We start from the raw sequence: 14,003 nt of genomic DNA, 5'->3' as shown, positions 1-14,003 counted from the left end.
TGCCGGTAAAAAATGAATATGATTTGGATAAAAAATGAAGTTTAAGTAGAAAAGAGTTTAAAATTCAAATATGAGAAATATCTCTTACATGTCGATATTTCTTCAAATTTTTACATGCAAATTATATTAAAATCTTAAGACATGGGTAGTTCGTGTGGGTTTTTAACTAAATCAGAAGCGTAAATAAGTGAAAAAAACTGAACCTCTATGCTAAGTTATTTGTGCTTATCTAGGCAAAACTTGATTCCCCGGTAGATAGGGGAGAAGTGAATTGATTTCTTTCTAAAAATGCTGTCAAGTTTCAGCCCTTCGATATTTTTTTTTAAAATTCACAATTAAAACTTAAAAAAAATTACTTTTTTAAAAGAAAAATGAACTTAATTGTACTAATTAATGGAATGTGTTTTAATTACATTACTAATTTAGAAGTAATTCTAAAAATTGACTAAACTTAACCAAGCTGCTTATACTTTCCTTATTATATTAAAATGCACATATATTCTCATAACGTGAATTTTCGTAGTCATGCATTATTTATTTTTTGCGTAATAATTGTATTTGTTTTTATTGCATTATTACCAACCAAAATTTTGATATTACTTCTCCAGTATTTTACTGTACTTTGTTTTACTAGTTTGTTTCACTGTCCTATTAAAATTTATTGCATTTGATGGCATTATTTTATTAGAACTGACCAATTTAAATTTATTGGAATTGACCAATGCAATGTTCAACCACAATTTTTCTGAGAGGTAACATTTTTTGTTAACCAGTCATTTAATATTGGTTTTAGGAATATACTTCTAGCTTGGCACCATATTAGGGTTCGAACAAAATTGAACGTTATTATGGTTCGAAATTTCTTATAATGTTTAGTGACACATTTAACTTAAATTCAACAGTAGTTAAAGGATTCGTTTGGATTTATGCATAAAAGCGTCGCTATTCCGCAGTATATTCAACGTAACCTAATAGTTGCAAATAATTAATTTCAGAAATAAACTCCCTAACGTGATTATGATATTCAAGATCACAGAAATTTTTACTATAGTTTTTCCTTTAATTCACAGTTTTATTATTATGAGCTTTTTTTGGTGTCTAGACAAAAGTTATTATTTCGAAACTGACATAACTGAAATAAAAATGGCAAATAATTTGATAATTTGTTTATTCTTTAAGACAAAATGTGCGTGCATAAAATGTGAAAAAGAATGGAGTGCGAAATTGCAAAACAATAATTCCGTGAAGGAAGTTCAGCAGGTTTGAGGAATAATTATTGGAATTTAAGTGTTGGTTTAGCACGAAAATATTTGTTTCGGAGAATATTTTGTTCAAATAGATTTCATTCGTAATTTAAAAAAATTATATGAAATCATATAAAAAAGTAGCTGACAGATTCAGATTTCGAAAACATCTAAATCTGTCTTGTTAGGTAAGTGTATTTTTAAATTTTTGTATAAGTAAAAGGTGGACATAGCATAAAAGTGCTTCAAAAATTTCAAAATTCTGTTTTTGTGTCTTTCTTATTTTTATTCATTTATTTATTTATTTTTGCTTGCAAAAAATTAAAAAATTCCGATCTTTTTAGAGAATTTCTCTGTATATTTGACAGTTTAAAGCTGTTTTCTTGACAAAACAGTTTTTCTCTAACTACTAAACGTCAGTTTAAATTCAAGTTTTTTCCTCGCACGTTTGCTTCCCGTACGAAAAACTCCACAATTTTTTTAAAGCATATTATAACTACTTTCTAGACTGACTCTCATTTTACAGCAATTGTTTTATAATTTTGAACATTATATGAATAAAACTGGGTGTTTATTGTCTATCTGATTATTATATTTCTTTTTTATACAAGTATTTGGTTAAGTTGCCAGACATTTTATACGGGCAAGCTACTATAATTTTAAACATTTTTACACTTAAATATCATTTCAATAAGTGGGAATTTTAAAATGGAAACAGTGAAAAAAATTCTTAATACTCTGCTACTAAAGATGTGATAGCTTGGAGAACAGAGCTCCCGCCTTAGCGCCACTGAGGTGTCCAAGGTTTGAATCCCAGCATCGACTGGCCGTAAGATTGTTGCGCTGGGCTCGCGTCGACCACAATAATTATTAGCAGGCATAATTATTTCATAGATTTTTTTTGGTAAAATAACAGTTCGTTTGTCAAAGTAAACGGAGGTTTTTTAATAAAATAGCTGTATTTCATCTGCTTTGAAAATAGGCTGTGCTTGTTTAAAATTATATTATTTTTCGGCGAAATAAGCAGTTTTATACGGACATACCAGTTCACATTTTTTTAATAACTTTAGCAGATTTTTTGCATTGTAGAAACACTAACTCATATGTTTAAACAATAGTATGCTTGCATGCTTTATTAATGAATTTAAAGAGTATACTTTTTTCTTATCGAAATTGATTTTTAACTCAGAACAAGGCAAATTTTAAAGACACACAAAACATGTCTTTTTCATCCTCCAAAAGGTTCTAAAACCATAAAAAAAAGTCTACTTGAACTTTTCGAAGCTGGAAAAAAAATCTGCGATGAAGTACGAATTTTTTAATTTTGAAAACGCTGAAGAATAATTTTTTTTTGCATGTAGTATAAATAGAATTATGTTTTACATGCTACAAAACAATTATGGTGCATTCTATATTATCTTGAAATGAAACAATTCCATATTCAAAACAAAAAATGAGATATAAAAAGGTTTAAATTGTAAAAACACTCTGAATGTAAAATTTTTTTGCAATAAATAATAAACTCTGAACATGATACAGAAGGTAATAATTTAGAACTTTAAAAAATGGTTAAATATGACATCAATTTTAAAAATTTAAGTCGGTAATCTCGCCATAAAATTTTATTTAAGTACTAAACATTTTTAAAAAATACACCAATCTAAACACATTTTCTATCAGCTTGGTGTTTAAAATTTAAGCAATTCGCAAATTTTGTTGCTACAAACTGCCCAATTATAATCTTCAATTATAATCTTACTAGACTGATATAAGATTATAATTGCCAAATATAATCTTATATCAGTCCCATCACTTTCACAATTCCCTTCACTTTCTTGTAACCTATATCAAAACAAACGCCGACTAGACTATATGTAGATCCGTGTAGACCCTCACATCCGAAGATCCTGGGTTCGAATCCCGGACAAAGTATGGATGTTTATTTCATTCCCTGTATTGTCTGTGTTTACTGTGAGAGCAACGTTGACCCACCTAATATAGTGCCCCTGAAAGAGTGGTCAGCATATCTGCCCTACTATCTGACGAGTGTCAATCCGGTGGGCATTGGCAATATGAAAAATGCAATAAGGATTGGCAATATCAATATCGGTTGTGTGAGCAATATAAAAACAAACTGTATATTATTACCTTAAACTGAAATTGTTATATTTCTGCAATTTATTTAGATCATTTATATTCAGTTATGAAAAAAATGAATAACTTGTGGATAACTCTTCTTATGTGCGCCGTAGTGGAAATTTACGCTGCAGAAGACGCCGATCACGGTGAATATGGTAACAATAACTTATGGAGAAAGACAATATGCGGTAAGCAATTAATATACATATACCCCATTTGTATACTGCAATATTCTGTTTACTTTCAAAGCAGTACTTGTAACTGAAAATAAATGTGATATTAATCACAAAACGAAACGAATTACATTACATTATTTAAATTACAAATTATGCAATCTGAATAAGAATCTGTATAAAAAACATTATGTTTATTTGTAGAAAATTTAATTTTGATTGTAAAATGGGTGAATAATTATATTCATGTTATAATGTTCTCTTAGATCTGAAAAGCAGAATTTATATTGTAATAATAATCATTAACGTTATTAATATTTAAATAATAAATGTAATAATCGAAGGATTGTCTTGTTTTAACTAATTTCAGCCAGGAAAAATTGCTATTAGAAATTCTAGAACACTGTTAAAAAAGTTGTATTGTGTTGAACCATGATATACTGCAATCAAGCTGCTGCCTTGAAATGGTGCTAAATTGAAGAATATTATCCTTCAAATTTGCCGCTTCTTTGAAATGATGCTGAGTTGAGCCATATTATCTTTAAATTTGCTTCCTTGAAATGTTGCTATGTTTAATCACGTTTACGTACAGTATGCGAAATAAAAACGGTTTTTTTTACTAAGACTTAATCTTAATGGCTCGAGGATCTGACTTCTGAATCAGACACGAAAAACATATCTCAAAAATAAGCAATTTTTTTGTCCCGAGAGCTGTCAAAAGATTGGACCCCTTAATGCTAATTTTGTTTTTTCCATTTTTCTCCATATCTTTAAAACTTTCTAAGTGAATCGAAAAGTTTTTGCACACAATCATAAAATTTGTTTCACCAGAGATAATTCCCATACAAAAATACAATTTTTAATAATAATTTATGATTTCTTTATATCTTATTTAATAATGGTTGAAAAAATAATTTGAATTACAATGCATAAAATTTTTTATATCATTTTACAGAATATAGTTTTATGCAACAAAATACAAATTTGAACATAATCGAATGAAAAGTTAAGGTGAATTTAAATTTTAAGTCTAAATGTTTCTTTTTTAAATTGATAACTCAGGAATTATTTGACCGATTGCGATGAAAATATGGAAAAATTGCATGCTGCATAAGTCCACAGTTTTTTGAATATTATAATAATAAAATAATAAATTTTGTATTTCAATATGCAAAATTACATTTTTCAAAAATAAGTAAAAATTTTTATACCTTATAATTTTTGTCTGTTATTAAATAAACTAATAAAAATAATAAAAGTTTAGAAAAAAATTATGTATGGAATTATTTTTCGATAAATTGAATTTCAAAGATGTACGCAAAAGTTTTTGACTCGATTAAAATGTTCTCGAGATCTGAGAAAATATGCAATTGGCGCAGTATGTCCTTTTTTGGACCTTGTGCCACTAAACTCCACATTCAATTCAATTCAATTCAAATATGCACACAAAAAAAACTAACAGCAAGGGATCCAAACCTTCAACAGTTCTCATGATCTATGTGGGATCATGTTCCGTACTTTATTTTGCACAATACTTCCTAAACTTATTGCATGATATTATGATTATATTTAAATAAAATATTGATAGCCAAGTCCATATTAGTATCACAAAAAAGCTTTTCAACGATTCCTTTAAAGTACCGATGTTATGGTTAAACGTTAAAGGTTTCTATTGTAGAAAACAATCAAAATTTAACTTAAAATTCATCCAAGAAATTTATATTCAGTTGAAAATTCAATCTCTTAAACCATCAATTACTATGATGAATGCTGCAGTGATTTACATATCAGATATTTCTTTTTCTTTAGGGAAGAATGACGAATCTCTGTTTTCTGAAATAGATAAGTGCGTAGATTTACAAACAAAAACGGTGAGTTAAAAATATCTCAATGGTTGGTAATTTTTTTATGTAAGATCTTACAGATAACATTAAAGTACAATGCGTATTTTTTTTCAAGTACAGCAGAACACATACATTTTGCAGACATTTTCCAATTTTCTAATGGAAAAATCAAGCATAGGTGCCCCTTTAAAAGTGCATTGCTGCGATTTTCCTCTTTTTAAATACAATATTAATTTTGCAAGATATAATTTTAGATAAATATTTCTTTTCATTTTCATTTACAACTTTTTTTTGTATAATTCTCAATTTATTTTAAATTGTGTCTCTTTTTCTTATATTAAAGCAAATATATTTTTTTACAAGAAAACTTTCAACTTTATTACGTTTTCATATATTAACAAACCAACACAGTTTTTTGTGCAAAAATAAAAAATAAAAAAAAATTACCTTACGTTTGCAGTCTTATTACTTTGTTTTTTAACCTTACTTTTTTAATACTAGTTAAAATTATATCACATACAATTTAGGCTTATCATTAAGAAAATTATTTTTAAATTCAACTCCACTCGACTCAAATACAAATCACCTACTATTATACTTATAGATTAAAGTTTTCATTGATTTTAAATGAAATAAGCTATTAAAATATTTCTTTTAAAAGTAATTCAAAAACCTCATAATAAACTCCGTAAAATCACATTTTACATGCAAATATATAATATTCACTCTCGCAACTCAATCTGCCCAGTATGAGGATTAGATACGCGTGAGGCCTATTGCTTGATTGAGACAGAAACTAAGATTTAGCACCGTTAAAGAAAATTTTAAATTATCTTGTAATTTTGAACTCCCGGGCCTTCTTAAAGTGACGTTTTTTGGGATTTTTTGGGATATATACAATCTTTTATTTATTAAACATAGTTAATTTAAATGTCATTAGATATTTTTTAGATATTTTGAAGTATGAAATTGAAGATATTTTAAAAGGAAATTATTAAAATGAAAACTAGTGTTATTTCTGAAATGTATAGTCCAAAAAATATTTATCTCTCAAATCTTTACTAAAACTTTAAAATAATATTTTTGCATGAATAGTCAAGTTATTCGTTATAATTTTTATATTGAAAATTTTATTTTATTCATTTAGATACATGAGGCCTTAACAAGTTGTATGAAGAAGGTTCACCCATCTTCCGAAGGCAAATATTCACTGTATTTAAAGGAAGCCTGCAATAATGTGCCTCTATTTCTAAAGGTAAGGCACAATATTTTATGTTAAAATCTATATAATAATAAGACAGATCACCAACTTGTTTTAAATTTTTATTCATTCAATAAAATTCAATTGTTTTCGCACGATTAAAAAAACTTAAGAAACTGACATAATAATTTTTGATTTTGATTTTTTCAATATTATTTTTCTTTTAAAGACCTTTCTCATTAATATTCAACTTCTTCACTTCTTAAGTCAAGTTTTTCTGGCACTAAACTTATATTTAACCTGGTCACCTGATGCGTCACCTTGAAAAATGTATGGTCAAAATTATCAGAATATGGTAAAATTTACCGTGTTTCTGGATCTATGAGAACGCTAAAAAGCACAGTACATTGTCCAAAGTTCATTCCTAATGGCTTAAGGCAAAATTAGCAATAAAAGATGGTTTTAATATCATGCTGTATGGGAATAAATGTAAAATGTGGCAATTTTATCACTATACCTTAGAGAGTGTCACAAAAAACATTTAATTGGTAAAATTTATTTTTCAATTTAGTATTTGTACTAAGTGTGTGCTGATAAAAACTTTCCTTTTTAAAGCCAAAATTTCCAGCAAATCATTCCCATTACAAGCGGTAAAATTACCAGATGAACCTTGATAAAAACTGTCATTCTGAAAGCCAAAATTTCCAGTAAACCATTACAACTACAAGCGGAAAAATTACCAGATGCACCTGGATAAAAACTGTCATTTTGAAAGCCAAAATTTCCAGTAAACCATTACCACTACAAGAGAAAAAATTACCAGATGCACCTTGATAAAAACTGTCATTTTGAAAGCCAAAATTTCTGGTAAACCATTATCATTGCAAACGGAAAAATTGCCAAATGAATGGCTTAAATATTGTATATTTTAAATTCATAATATGAATTATGTTTCTTTTTGAAATCAAAATACCTCATCCTTTTTCTATTAATTTTTTCACGTAAAAAATAATTTAGAATTATATAAAAAACTGAGGCTTTTTGAACTTTCATATCTTTCTGAAATTCTCTAAAAAAATTTTGTTGTTTTTCTTTTAAATTTTAGAAATTTTCATTTTTATTATTTTGCTTAAGCAAGTATAACAAGCTTTATAAAATTAAATGAATGCGTTCTAAACCAAAACAATATTCAGATAAATTCTTTATGAATAAACCAACAATAAAAAATAGTGCGAATATGCTTTAAATGGAATACATATGCTCAAGATGTAACTAAATGTATCATTGGAAGAAAATTGAAATTATATACCCTAAACCCTAAAGCACTTACATTATATGAATGTAAATAGTTATCTAAATCTTGATATTTCTTTTATTTTAGATCGATGACTGTATGGAGCAACACAAATCCTTATATAAAGAGGTTAACTTCTTTTTACATCTTAATTAGTGATAATATTAAATTCTATAAATTTATTTATTTTCCATTTCAAGGCACTGCGTTAAATATTAAAGCTAGTATTTAACCTTCTTCCAAATTATTGTATTTCCTTTTTATTCTAGTTTTATTTTATTTGTGTTTTGTCTTTTCAATAAATATTTAGAGTTAATTTCTGGCCTCTCATTATTTATGTGAATTGGTAAAAATACAAATAAACCCAGACCTCCCCTGCAAAATACAATTTTGAAAACTATAATTTCCGACAAACCGTTACCATATGAACGGTAAAATTATGAGTGGTTTGAATACGGCATATTTTGATTTTATTATCTATAATTATGTTTTATCTTATTATTAATGTAATTACCATGCAGTGCGGTAATTTTAACATTTTGTTTTCTCCGTGAAGAAAAATAAATCCAAGCTATACTCTGTATTTTTATTATTTCTGCAAAGGACACATTTTATTATTTATGGATATAATTGTTTTAAATCTCTATGTTATTGATGGAAAAAAATATTATATTGTGATGAAATTTTTTTTCTTCTTTTAGGTGGGGATCGGAGAAAAAGCATTAGTAAGTACACAACTATACGATCAGAGGACAGAGTACAAGCATTAAAAACCACTATATACTCTAAATTAGCTCAAAACTTCATTTCAATCATTTCATTATTTTATTTTTTCTGCATCAAATTTAAAAAATTATTTTATTATAACCGCTTTCATTCACTGTAAGAAATATCCATTAAATTCACGGAATAAAACTGTCAGATGGTGTGCCAGTATAATACCGTTTACTTCGCAGAAAAATACTGTAATTTGAAACAGATTTTTTTAAGCAGATGGGTACTGGTATTTTAACAAACAAATTCCGTTATTTTAACAAGCCGACACTGGGATTCAAACGTAGGCCATCTCATTGGAAGGTGAGTGCTCGTTCTCCTGAGCTATCACAGTATGAAAAAATCCTAAACTATTTTTATGTTAAAAGCTTTACTTATTGGAACAATATTTAAGTATAAAGTTGCTTAAAACTATAGTAGCCTATCCGCATAAAAATGCCTGGCCTAATATCTGGCCACCCGTAAAAAAATAATTTACCCAAAAATTAGATCTAACAAGACATAATAATCAGGTAGAGTATCAGGTGCTTATTTAAATAATGTTAAAACCATTAAAATAACTGTTGTATAGTAAAATAAGAGCAAGTATTAGAAATAATTTTAAAATGATTTGAAAAAGATAGATTATCGTAAAGTAAACAAAACTGCGTGTCAAAAGATAGAATTTGAACTAATCGCGATTAAAACAGCTTTAACAGACAGATATTTAGAGAAAGTCTGTAAAAAAGTCGATAATTTTTTACAGTGCAGTTATTATGCACATACGAACATAGAACGCATGAAATATTATCAATTTTTATGCAAATTTTATCAAATAGCATCTAATTAAACGCATCAAATTTCAACTCTTTTGCTGTTTTTTTGAAGGATTGTAAAATGGCCTGCTTGATAATTTTTACAAGTTCACAAGTTTCTCAAGTTTAGCAATTTAAAAATTTTTAATTTTAAATTTTTTTCATAACATTCTCTCTTTTTCTATATATCTTCGTAATTTCACGTTATAATTTTTATAATTTCTGCATAGCGAAACAAAATGTAACGTAAAGTTGGGCAACCGAAATAGCAACGAAAATTCTTATGTTACTGATCAATATAGTTCAACATAGAAAGATATCAGAAAGCTTTGATTTATTTTCATTTATTTTGCTCTATGGTATCGCACTTAATCTTTATTTTTTCATGCAGAAAATTTTATTTTTATATTTTCTCCATTCCTTAATGATAAGTTGTACAAATTCTTGTTTAAAGCTTTATTATGTAATTCACGTAAACTTTACCAGATCTTTAAATGTTTTGCAAATAAAAATTGCATATGATTTTGCAATAACATAACGTCATGCAGTATCACACAGAAATTTCTTTAGCAGTTAAATTACTGTAATTTTGTTACTAAACTTATAGCTGATACAATGTCTAGCTTCTAATAATGTCAGTATTTTTAAAATAGTTTTAAATAATAACTCTATCAATAAAAAAGAACTCAGATTTAACTTAAGCATTATTCAGAATGTTTTTTTAAGAATATGCAATACTTAATTTATGTCTCATTATCCATGATAAATTAAGAAAATTGTTTTTATTTACTTCATATTAGTGACAGTTAAATTTAACTGGGTTTTCATTATTATTGAGAGTCTTGCCGTCGAAATTTGTTATTGTACAGAGCTCAAAATAAAAAACGGATCACGTAGAATAACTTTTGATTTATTGATCGAAACTTCCCATTCTAGGACTCGATTTTAATGGTTTGAGTGCGTGACCTCAAATATGCTACTTAACTAAGTTTGTACCCCGTAATGTTAATTTTACTTTTTACCTATTTTTTTCCAGTTCAAAAGCTTTTTATGCGAATTGATACATTCTTGCACATAATTAAAAAATTCGTTTATCCAAATACATTTTAAAGCAAAAAATAAATTTTAGTAATATTTGTTATTTTATGCTATAATAGTTGAAAATATTTTGAATTGTAAGATAGACAAATTTTTATACCATTTTAAAGAATGTGATTTTGTATGGCAAACTACAAAATTTGAGCGAAATCAGTTGAATAGTTTCTGAGAAATCGAATTTTAAAGCCCTATTTTTAAAATTCATTCTCATTAACTATTCAACCAATTTCGCTCAAATTTTGAATATTTTTTACAATGTACAATTACATTCCTTAAACTGATGTGAAAAATTTTATGCCCTGCAAGACAAAATTTTGTCAACACTTATAAAAAAATAATTAAAAAAAATGTATATTTGCTAATAGCTTTTTTTAAAGGAATTATCTTTAGATATAAAATTTTTATAATTGCGAGCTGAAATTTTTAAATTCACTTAAAAACTTCTCGAGATATGGCGAACTATGCAAAAGATGAAAAAATAACATTAAGGAGTGTAAACTCCGGACATATATCCCAAATTGATATCCTCCAGACAAAAATGTATTTCCCAGATTGCGGCTACCCCCTATATTTCGGAGATCAGAAATCCAATTCAACTATAAAAAAATTATGTTTATTTAGAAGAAGTACGTAACTAAAAATTTTGCTTGCCTATTTAATTAGCATATTGGCCACCAACTCAAATCTATGAGATTAAGTCCTAGAACGTTAAGATCTAAGCATTAGATCAAAAGTTATTTAGTTCGTTTTTTATTTTACGCGCTATACAATAATAAAATGCTAAGAAACATGGTCAAAAAAATCTACCAATCTAACTTTTAACTTCTAAAAGGTTAGATACTAAAGATGAATTTGGAAGTTTACCTTAGTCTACGAATAGAATGCTTTTTTAAATGTGAATAATATACTGTTTCAAAATGCAAATTGCTCTGTAATCGACACCTTTAATGTATACTTTCAGAATTCTTATCAAATATGCAATCAAAAAATATCCTCATAGGGATCACGAACTAATAAAAAACACTCCAATTGTTAAAAACACTTTCTTCCACCTTCCTACGTCAATTAAACAGGTTTAAATGCTTAAACTATTCCACTTGCAAATCCTTGCTAATATTTCATCAATTCTTGGGGGATATTTCAATATCGGGATTAGTCATGACTATGAAGAGGTTAGCCGAGTTAAACCTTTCAAGTTGGTCCCCTTGTGTGATTTTTTTGCCCGGAAGTTGCCAAGACTTGGAGAGTTTTATGTCACAGATTACGATACGGGTATCTTCCCAATTTTTGAAAACGTTCTTCTTATTTAAAGTACTACTCTGCGACTTTTATTAATATACTTATGACTTAATTTCTAGTGGAAATTCTAAAGGTATAAAGGTGGTGGTTACGGAGCAAACTATTAAACTTCATTATGTTTTGTAAAGTATTATTTTTTCTTGCATAGGCTTGCCTTGAAGAAACGATGAAAAAACACAACTTGAGGGAATTGCTGGAGTACTATATCGACACAGAATCTACTGAAAAATGATTTAAGCATCAGTTAATTTTACTTATCTTAAGGGAATAAAAAAATGTACCACTAATATTAATGATGATAACAAATATTTCTTCTCAAGACAAAGCTGACATTTTAGCATTAAAAAGGCTTTGGTGACCTGTTTCTGTCACTAAATTAGGCAACTCTTAGAATTTAGAAACAATCCATGTTGAATATAGATAATTAGAAACCAGAATTCACAACTTACTTTCATCCTGAATCAATGGATGGTACACTTTATGTAAGGTTTCTTAATCTAAACGAATAAGGAGAAAATTTTTAAATGAGTCGAAAAATTAGAGTACATTTACTATAGAATAACAATACTATAGAATTAAATGTAGCAATTATGCATTAACTGGTGGCCATTTTATTTTTTTTTTAATTATGAATTTAAAGGATTTTTATGTTTTCACTTCAAGTTAAATTCTCCATAATTGATTTTTTCTAATTAAATCCTTTATAATTACTATAATTTATTAGAATTCGTATTTGTTTGATGTGTGATATGTATGCCAACTTGTGTTGGAATATTGCACATCGCATTATAAATTATGCTGAAAAGTTAGCCTTGTCACATTTATAGTACATATTAATTTTTTAAAAAAATGCAATGTATGCTGAATGTAATAATAAAATATGTATTTATAATTTCCCAATCATTTTTTATTCGTCTTAATAAATGATCTAAAAGATCTTAATTATTTTAACAGAAACACTTTCTATCGGTCGTGAACTATTGAAAATCGAAAATTGCTTTCGACACGTGAAACTTTTAATTCGCATATTACGAAAATTTAAAAAAAAAAAAACAATTAGATTGCATTAATAAACAGTTGCATAGTTTTAGAAACATGTTTTACCATTCAAACAAAGTGAACCATCTAGTGCCCTGTGCATCCTAATAGCATGAATCAATGAAAACACGAAATAAATAGTAGAGTCTATATTTGTTTCGGAGTCTCTATATTTGTTTCGGAGCTATTTTGGCACATTTTTGATTAATTTTGAGAACTCCTTTTCAGCAGTGTAGTAAAAAATATGGCTATTAAAAATCTTTTTTTCAAACATGATGCTTATTATTGTAGTTTTCATATTTTATGAAAGATATAAAATGTAATTCCCTGACTCGCTGTCGCTCGAAAACTGCTATGATAAAATTACAAAATAACTAGCGAGCTGCACCAGCTACTCAATTTCCCTTTTTCTATTAAAAGTGAACTGTTCCAAATCTTTCGCAGGTATGTATGGGTAAGTTGGTAAGAACTAAAACCTAATTGATAACGGAAGAAAACTAAACGGAGGTTATAAATGATTATTACATACATTTTCAAGTTTCATACTACAACTGAACTGGTTTTGAGTGGTTTTTTAGCCAACTTATCTAGTAGTTTTAAGTCGGATTTTTTTTTTAAATAGTAAAATTTCGTTTCGATGATATTTTTTTCTGATTTAAATAATAATTTTAAGTTTAAGTATGCATACTTACAACTATTATAAACTAATAAATTAAAAGCGGGCATACTGAAACATCTTTTTTTTTTGTATATAAGTGGAACTGTGTTCTGCGAATGTGAACTTATGCGTCCATTTCAGATGGGCGGAAATTTTATTTTTTCGGATAAAAAGACCGGTTAGACAAAACAATCACGGATAAAAGGATAATTAAACAAATATTGTCATTAATTCATTACTCTGTCAATTGATTAATTAAAAAAAAAAATTTTATTTCTTTCAATTATATTTCAATCAATTATCTCTCAATTATATTTCAATTATTTTTCAGTTTTACTTCAATTTGTACCTATTACAAAAATCAATTAATCAAAATGGTGTCAATAATAATTTATCGATTTAAGTTTCTTCTGAACGAGTAATCAACTTTTCCCCATTAACTTTGCT

The 14,003-nt window shown here is 27.3% G+C and overlaps 1 protein-coding gene across 1 annotated transcript; it reads left to right on the top strand.

Moving 5' to 3' along the window:
• The first annotated feature begins 1,295 nt into the window (after nt 1-1,295).
• Nucleotides 1,296-13,169, top strand: LOC107444298 (uncharacterized). Its single transcript, XM_016058399.4, has 7 exons — nt 1,296-1,432; nt 3,431-3,571; nt 5,366-5,427; nt 6,548-6,655; nt 7,983-8,024; nt 8,597-8,620; nt 12,009-13,169. The coding sequence occupies exons 2-7, from the start codon at nt 3,448-3,450 to the stop codon at nt 12,090-12,092; spliced, it is 444 nt and encodes a 147-aa protein (XP_015913885.1). The 5' UTR covers nt 1,296-1,432; nt 3,431-3,447; the 3' UTR covers nt 12,093-13,169.
• The last annotated feature ends 834 nt before the right edge of the window (nt 13,170-14,003 follow it).

The sequence above is a fragment of the Parasteatoda tepidariorum genome, chromosome 1 (genome assembly GCF_982258835.1).
Source record: "Parasteatoda tepidariorum strain Cologne lab strain chromosome 1, Ptep-v5.0, whole genome shotgun sequence".
Taxonomy (NCBI): domain Eukaryota; kingdom Metazoa; phylum Arthropoda; class Arachnida; order Araneae; family Theridiidae; genus Parasteatoda; species Parasteatoda tepidariorum.
This window is presented reverse-complemented; position numbering and strand designations above follow the sequence as displayed.